Raw genomic sequence first — 9,299 nt, 5'->3', positions numbered from 1 at the left:
TTCATAACTGCTGTTTCCAGTGAGCCTGAAGGCTCACACGGAAACAGGGGCATCACGCTTCATTTGGAGCTTGATAATTCGGCCCCCTAATGTTTAATCCTAAATAATATTTGCATCCTAATATTTTTGACCAATTTGTGCTGACTCTTAAATATAACCTTAAATATTATCAAAGTATAAAGATGTCTGCATGAAACGTGTAAACAAATAAAAACAAAAAGTATGATCAGTCAGTTTATTCAATACAAACAATTCCACATTCTACAAATTAATTACAATCCAAGTCATATTTTCTAGTACAAAACTGATCCTGCCAGTGTTCTAGTACTAAAATGCTGCAAAATGTAATTTAACACAGTTTTCTATTCAAAAGTAACAATTTCATTTGGTGAAAAAAATGCCCCATTCAAGCACCAAGGTTTAACAAAAAGCAATAATGAGCTAATTTCCATATTTCAGGAATTTTTTGACGTAATCTGTAGAAATCACTGCAGTAGAAAATAAACATTTTTAGGCTTACTGCAGACCAACCTAGACATATAAGTCAGTAAATTTGTAACCCAAACACTGACCCACTTTCCAATGAGATCTGAAATATCTCGGACACTGCTATAATATCTAACAAAGCAAAGAAAAAACGGACAAAATACAATATTGACCAGGTGCCATGAAACAGAGGCTGGCACCGTGTACCAGCACCCTTTTTGCTCAGTTCTGTATACTGTCACTCTTTTCCATATGTTTTACAGCCCACTCTTAATAAGCTTTATTTTTTGAGCGTTAACATTCCAAACAGCAAGTGATATAGGGTGACCATATTGCCGCTTTAAAAAGGGACACATATGGAAAATACACATCAGGGCCGTTTTCAGTGCTGTTTAAAGACATGTTTTGTATAAGAACCCTGACATATGTATTTTTCATATGTGTCCCTTTTTCAAGCGGCAATATGGTCACCCTAAAGTGATACAACTGTGTCCCCATAACAATGGCACTCAGTTTGCTGCTGCTTAGAAATGTTGGAATCTGAACATTCCCTATATTTAGTTGCAGATGTTAAACTGTTCTGTGCCAGTCAATAAAGTGCATTCTGTATTGGGGAACATCACATATCATTCTACAGGTGGCAAATGCTTTCTTAATAATTCTTTCTCATGTACTTCACAGGTTAAAATATGGTCTCAAAGACTAGAATTAAACCTTTATTAGCTAAGAATTCTGGAATGTTTCATAGGTCACCCTATGAAATACCAGCTAAATAAGTGGTGCTGTGAGGTCACAAGGTTTGGCACTTGTTATTTTGAATGTCATTTTTTTATTGGATTACCTTATACCTATTCTTTGTTTATCTTTAACTACTCCCACATTTCCTCTGACCTGCCTGGTTCTCTCCTCATTTGTATCATTCTGTTCTCATATCTCACATACTTTTAGCTCTCCTCCGTCTTCCCAAGCTTTATTTTGTATATAGGCTACCCAACTTTTGTATTCTTCTCTTTCTGTTCTGAAAACCAAACTGTTGAGAGCAGAAGGGTTATACAATCAGTAGTGATTGTTATCAGAAAAACATGGCACCTCTTCACATCGGTTAAATTGTGCTTTTTAAGCAGGATTAGCAGAGATCTATATTAAAGATATAAACAGCATCTGTGCAGAGGTAAAATATAGTTAATATTTCAGCTAATGGGGCAGCAATGAAAATTAAGTTAGCCATGCAGTGATTCCAGCAGTATTCATTTCTTTACAGGGAACATTTTCCTCCGTTTCACGTGTAGGATCTCAGAAGCATCTGGGTTTACGTCACTTTGCTGTGAGGATCCTGGGCTGGATTGATCCTAGAAGCAATTTTAAAACAAAGATGGTTGTAATTTTGGTGATGCCTTAGAAGTTTGTCAGCACAACCTAAAGAGTTAAATACTGTATACATGAAAGTCAGAATTATACTGGCATACAGCAGACAGAGCGTCATTTTAAGGGACCTTACTATTTACTTTTGGTATCCTTTAGTGAAAGCATATCTAGGTAGGCTCAATAGCAGCAATGCACTAAATGCAGCTTGATGGTGATTGGTGGCTACACACACACACATGCTTCTTTCATTGGGGCCGATTTACCAAAATGCAGACAGACATGATACGATGTAGCGTATCATGTCCGCCGCACATCGATAAATGCCGACAGCATACGCTGTCTGCATTTATCATTGCACAAGCAGTTCACCAGAACTGCTGGTGCAATGCCGCCCCCTGCAGATTCGTGGCCAATCGGCCGCTAGCAGGGGGTGTCAATCAACCTGATCGTATTTGATCGTGTTGATTTCTGTCCATGGCCTCAGAGCAGGCGGACAGGTTATGGAGCAGCGGTCTTTAGACTGCTGCTTCATAACTTCTGTAGGCTCACCAGTCACCGGAAACAAGGGGCATCAAGCTCCACTCAGAGCTTGATAAATCGGCCCCTTAGTCTTTGTGCTCCATTTATCAAGCAGCGTTTATCAAGCAGATTTGTGGCCAATCGGCAGCTAGCAGGGGGTGTCAATCAGTCTGATCGTATAGAATCGGGCGGACTGAAGACTGCAGCTTCAGAGGCAGCGGATAAGTTATGGAGCAGCAGTCTTTAAACCGCTGCTTCATAACTATTGTTTCCGGCGAGCCTAAAGGCTCGCGCGGGAACAGGGCTCATTTAATGCATCCCCATAGTCTCTGTTTTCAGGGGTTACAATATAGTTTTATGCAAACTATGGTACAAAAATAATATTTTAACGTATTAGAGTATTTTATTTTTGTACCTTTTTGCCCTTCAATATTAAAGGGAGAAAATATTCAAAATAGAAATTAAGCTATTTGCACTGAGCATGATGTTTTTCAAAAGTTTTATTTTTCTTTTTTACCATTTTTTTTTTTTTTTTTTTTTACCAATTTTGCTTTGAGATTCTTGACTTCTGTATGAATCCCATTGTCAACTGCAGAACATATAAGGCTCTATTTATCAAATGTCAAGCGGACATTATTTGCTGTAACAAATCATATCCCCTGGACAACATACTCTGTCTGCATTTATCATTGCACAAGCATTTTACCAAAAATGTTTGTGCAGTGCTGCCCCCTACTCACTGTCGGCCAATCGGCCTCTAGCAGGGGCTGTCAGTCATCCTTTTTGGCACACACAGGTTAAGGAGCAGCTGTCTTATAACCAGTGTTCCCTCAAAGACCACATTTTGTGAGTGGCCCAGCAGTGAAACAGTTAATAATGGAATTATACCTTGCTGCTTGCATTGTGTATTGTTTGCTAATTGCAGGGTGTGGTTACCCAATTAACTGCTTCACTGCTGGCCGCTCACAAAATGTTGCCTTTAGAGGGAACACTGCTTGTGACCGCTGCTTCTTAACTTTGATTTCAGACAACCTGAAAAATTAGGCCTCTGAAGCAGCAATCGCTGCTTGATAAATGGAGCACAAAGACTAAGGGGCCGATTTATCAAGCTCTGAATGGAGCTTGATGCCCCTTATTTCAGGTGACTGGTGAGCCTACAGAAGTTATGAAGCAGTGGTCTAAAGACCACTGCTCCATAACCTGTCGCCTGCTCTGAGGCCACGGACAGAAATCAACCCAATCAAATGCGATCAGGTTGATTGACACCCCCTGCTAGCGGCCGATTGGCCACGAATCTGCAGGGGGCGGCATTGCACCAGCAGTTCTGGTGAACTGCTTGTGCAATGATAAATGCCAACAGCGTATGCTGTCGGCATTTATCGATGTGCAGCGGACATGATACGCTACATCATAAATATACCCCTAAAGCTGATTGGATGCATATACACAATGTACTCTAGTGAGAGACAGTGACTGCACAGTGCGTATGAACCAATCAGCTTCTCTTTATCTTCGCTCAGAGATCAGTCCACTGATCATCAAATAAAATTAGGACAGACTAATTTTATTAAAATGCTTTTTCAAACCATTATGCTGGGACAAAATAGTCTCTTTGTGTATTATATCCTTCTAAGGAAAAACTGCATTAAACTTTTTTAGGCCTCAAAGGAACCAACATCGGTCTATAAAATGTATTCAATCATGTACATATCTATATTACTGAAGACAGATATAGTGAATAAATATGTGAGTATTAAGGAAGATGAATGACATGTATACATATTATAAATTACACCTCTCCATCATATTCCATCCATCGTATCTAGACCAGACTGTCATGTAAATCTAAATGTATCCAAGCATAAAAATAAATGTGCTATGTTTGCTAAGAGAAGTGCATTGGAAATGCATATGATCTATATGTTCTGATTGCACTAAAAGATTTAATAAGATATACTATGAATACAAAATCTATATTAAAAATATATTATTAGTTTTTATTTATTTAAGCCAAAAATGAAGTCAGTTTTTCTTTGTTGCATCTAACATAGGGTATTTTAATGTGTTTTACATTTTTTGTATTTTGAAAATTGGATGTTTCTGTGCTGAAAAACAAAACTAATACCTACAGCCCACGGACCATCCACACACTTCATGTTAGTTTAAAAAATGAAATATACAGCTATAACTTTAAAAATGACTATAACATTTTCATGCAAAAAATATAGTGCTCTTTCATTTGTGTGATAGAATTTATTTATTTTTCTAATGTCCCTTTTCAGTTTAAAATTGAAAGCATTTTTAAATGGACATTTTATTTCCTAGCTTTTAGTATTAGTTATCTATCAGTCTTCATAAATTATCCATCAAAGCGCCAAATTTTATTTCTAGGCCATTGTCTCAAAAATCTATCTAATGCTCTATATGTGACTTTACAGTAGGACAATATGATTCCTGGATCTGCAACCATATCAAGGGTTATGTTATACATGACCATACATATGACCATCCTAAGTTCCACAGCTGCCCACCGAGGCCCTCCCATGCCCAATTTCCTCCAATACAGACCCTGAGGAGGCCAAACATGGCTTAAAGCACACAGACTCAAACACTCAACTGTCTAGGAAAACATAGCTGACTAACCCTAAGGCAACTGCCTTGTTTTCCTAGTGACAAGAGTGCCCATAGATTTCAGACAAGTACATACTGTTGACTGAGAAGATTCTGGAGGATAATAGGGATCTGTATCCTGGGCGTATGCTAATTCTGCAGCTCTCCGTGCAAGTTCTACTTTGTAATACCCGGGAGGTGTCCAGCCAATGCCTTTCATCCAATTCAGATCAGATTTATATTTGACCTGAAAAAGAAAAAAAGTTTGTAATGTTTTGGGGTTATATTATTGCTCCAGCAGTTCTATCTCTAGAATCTCTGTATGGTACAAGTGTGTAATCTGCATAATAATAGTTGCAAATGTACAGATATATCGATGTGTATGTACAGTGTAAAAAGCTTAGTATCAAATCAGTCTGTGCTCTATAAATGATACTAACATCACTCTGTAGACTGTGCTCTATAACTGATACTAACATCACTCTGCAGACTGTGCACTATAACTGATACTAACATCACTCTGCAGACTGTGCACTATAACTGATACTAACATCACTCTGTAGACTGTGCTCTATAACTGATACTAACATCACTCTGCAGACTGTGCTCTATAACTGATACTAACATCACTCTGCAGACTGTGCTCTATAACTGATACTAACATCACTCTGCATACTGTGCTCTATAACTGATACTAACATCACTCTGTAGACTGTGCTCTATAACTGATACTGACATCACTCTGCAGACTGTGCTCTATAACTGATACTAACATCACTCTGCATACTGTGCTCTATAACTGATACTAACATCACTCTGTAGACTGTGCTCTATAACTGATACTAACATCACTCTGCATACTGTGCTCTATAACTGATACTAACATCACTCTGCAGACTGTGCACTATAACTGATACTAACATCACCCTGCAGACTGTGCTCTATAACTGATACTTACATCACTCTGCATACTGTGCACTATAACTGATACTAACATCACTCTGCATACTGTGCTCTATAACTGATACTAACATCACTCTGCAGACTGTGCACTATAACTGATACTAACATCACCCTGCAGACTGTGCACTATAACTGATACTAACATCACCCTGCAGACTGTGCTCTATAACTGTTACTAACATCATTCTGCATACTGTGCTCTATAACTGATACTAACATCACTCTGTAGACTGTGCTCTATAAATGTGTTCTATAAATAATACTAACATAATTCTGTAGACTGTGCTCTATAAATGTTACTAACATCACTCTGCAGTCTGTGCTCTATAACTGATAATAACATCACTCTGTAGACTGTGCTCTATTAATTATACTAACATCACTCTGCAGACTGTGCTCTATTAATTATACTAACATCACTCTGCAGACTGTGCTCTATAACTGATACTAACATCACTCTGCAGACTGTGCTCTATAACTGATACTAACATCACTCTGTAGACTGTGCTCTATTAATTATACTAACATCACTCTGCAGACTGTGCTCTATAACTGATACTAACATCACTCTGCAGACTGTGCTCTATAACTGATACTAACATCTCTCTGTAGACTGTGCTCTATAAATGATACTAGCGCCACTCTGCAGACTGTGCTCTATAACTGATACTTACATCACTCTGCAGTCTGTTCTCTATAACTGATACTAACATCACTCTGCAGACTGTGCTCTATAACTGATACTAACATCTCTCTGTAGACTGTGCTCTATAAATGATACTAGCGCCACTCTGCAGACTGTGCTCTATAACTGATACTAACATCACTCTGCAGACTGTGCTCTACAAATGATACTTACATCACTCTGCAGTCTGTTCTCTATAACTGATACTAACATCACTCTGCAGTTTGTGCTCTATAACTGATACTAACATCACTCTACAGACTGTGCTCTATAACTGATAGTAACATTACTCTGTAGATTGTTCTCTATAACTGATACTAACATCACTCTGCAGACTGTGCTCTATTACTGAAATTAATATCACTCTGCAGACTGTGCTCTATAACTGATACTAACATCACTCTGCAGACTGTGCTCTATAACTGATACTAACATCACCCTGCAGACTGTGCTCTATAATTGATACTAACATCACCCTGCAGACTGTACTCTATAACTGATACTAACATCTCTCTGTAGACTGTGCTCTATAAATGATACTAACGCCGCTCTGTAAACTGTGCTCTATAAATGATACTAAGTTCTAACATCACTCTGCAGCCTGTGCTCTATAAATGATACTAACATCACCCTGCAGACTGTGCTCTATAACTGATACTAACATTACTCTTCAGACTGTGCTCTATCAATGTGTTCTATAAATTATACTAACATCACCCTACAGACTGTGCTCTATAACTGATAATAACATCACTCTGCAGACTGTGCTCTATAAATGATACTTACATCACTCTGCAGTCTGCTCTCTATGACTAATACTAACATCACTCTGCAGTTTGTGCTCTATAACTGATACTAACATCACTCTGCAGACTGTGCTCTATAACTGATAGTAACATCACTCTGCAGACTGTGCTCTATAACTGATAGTAACATCACTCTGCAGACTGTGCTCTATAACTGATACTAACATCACTCTGTAGACTGCTCTATAACTGATACAAACATCTCTCTACAGTTTGTTCTCTATAAATGATACTAACATCACTCTGCAGACTGTGCTCTATAAATGATACAAACATCACTCTGCAGACGGTGCTCTATAACTGATACTAACATCACTCTGTAGACTGCTCTATAACTGATACAAACATCTCTCTACAGTCTGTTCTCTATAAATGATACTAACATCACTCTGCAGACTGTGCTCTATAAATGATACTAACATCACTCTGTAGACTGTGCTCTATAAATGATACTAACATCACTCTGCAGACTGTGCTCTATAACTGATACTAACATTACTCTTCAGACTGTGCTCTATCAATGTGTTCTATAAATTATACTAACATCACCCTACAGACTGTGCTCTATAACTGATAATAACATCACTCTGCAGACTGTGCTCTATAAATGATACTTACATCACTCTGCAGTCTGCTCTCTATGACTAATACTAACATCACTCTGCAGTTTGTGCTCTATAACTGATACTAACATCACTCTGCAGACTGTGCTCTATAACTGATAGTAACATCACTCTGCAGACTGTGCTCTATAACTGATAGTAACATCACTCTGCAGACTGTGCTCTATAACTGATACTAACATCACTCTGTAGACTGCTCTATAACTGATACAAACATCTCTCTACAGTTTGTTCTCTATAAATGATACTAACATCACTCTGCAGACTGTGCTCTATAAATGATACAAACATCACTCTGCAGACGGTGCTCTATAACTGATACTAACATCACTCTGTAGACTGCTCTATAACTGATACAAACATCTCTCTACAGTCTGTTCTCTATAAATGATACTAACATCACTCTGCAGACTGTGCTCTATAAATGATACTAACATCACTCTGTAGACTGTGCTCTATAAATGATACTAACATCACTCTGCAGACTGTGCTCTATAAATGATACTTACATCACTCTGTAGACTGTGCTCTATAACTAATACTAACATCACTCTGAAGACTGTGCTCTATAACTGATACTAACATCACTCTGCAGACTGTGCTTTATAACTGATACTAACATTGCTCCGTAGACTGTGCTCTATAACTGATACTAACATCACTCTGCAGACTGTGCTCTATAACTGATACTAACATCACTCTACAGACTGTGCTCTATAAATGATACTAACATCACTCTGCAGACTGTGCTTTATAACTGATACTAACATTGCTCCGTAGACTGTGCTCTATAACTGTTACTAACATCACTCTGCAGACTGTGCTCTATAACTGATACTAACATCACTCCATAGACTGTGCACTATAACTGATACTAGCATCACTCTAGAGACTGTGCACTATAACTGATACTAACATCACTCTAGAGACTGTGCTCTATAACTGATAGTAACATCACTCTGCAGACTGTGCTCTATAACTGATACTAACATCACTCTGCAGACTGTGCTCTATATATAATACTAACATAGCTCTGTAGACTGTGCTCTATAAATGGCACTAAAATTGCTCTGTAGAATGTGCTCTACAGCTGATACTAACATCACTCTGCAGACTGTGCTCTATAACTGATACTTACATCACTCTGTAGACTGTGCTCTATAACTGATTCTAACATCACTTTGTAGTCAGTGTTCTAACTGATACTAACATCACTCCACAGACTGTACTCTATAACTGATA

The 9,299-nt window shown here is 38.1% G+C and overlaps 1 protein-coding gene across 3 annotated transcripts in view; it reads right to left on the bottom strand.

Moving 5' to 3' along the window:
* Positions 1-221: 221 nt before the first annotated feature.
* NRAP (nebulin related anchoring protein) overlaps positions 222-9,299 on the bottom strand; it is a 195,688-nt gene continuing 186,610 nt past the window's right edge. For all 3 annotated transcript variants that reach the window (XM_053692704.1, XM_053692702.1, XM_053692703.1), the window contains 2 exons: positions 5,078-5,227; positions 222-1,835 (listed from right to left, as the gene is read on the bottom strand). In XM_053692704.1, the coding sequence (XP_053548679.1) occupies positions 1,734-1,835; positions 5,078-5,227 (252 nt within the window). In that variant the 3' untranslated portion in view covers positions 222-1,733. The remainder of the gene's footprint in view (positions 1,836-5,077; positions 5,228-9,299) is intronic.

The sequence above is a fragment of the Bombina bombina genome, chromosome 9, assembly GCF_027579735.1.
Source record: "Bombina bombina isolate aBomBom1 chromosome 9, aBomBom1.pri, whole genome shotgun sequence".
Classification (NCBI taxonomy): Eukaryota; Metazoa; Chordata; class Amphibia; order Anura; family Bombinatoridae; genus Bombina; species Bombina bombina.
The sequence above is the reverse complement of the archived record's forward strand: the minus strand, read 5'-3'. Positions and strand labels throughout refer to the sequence as shown.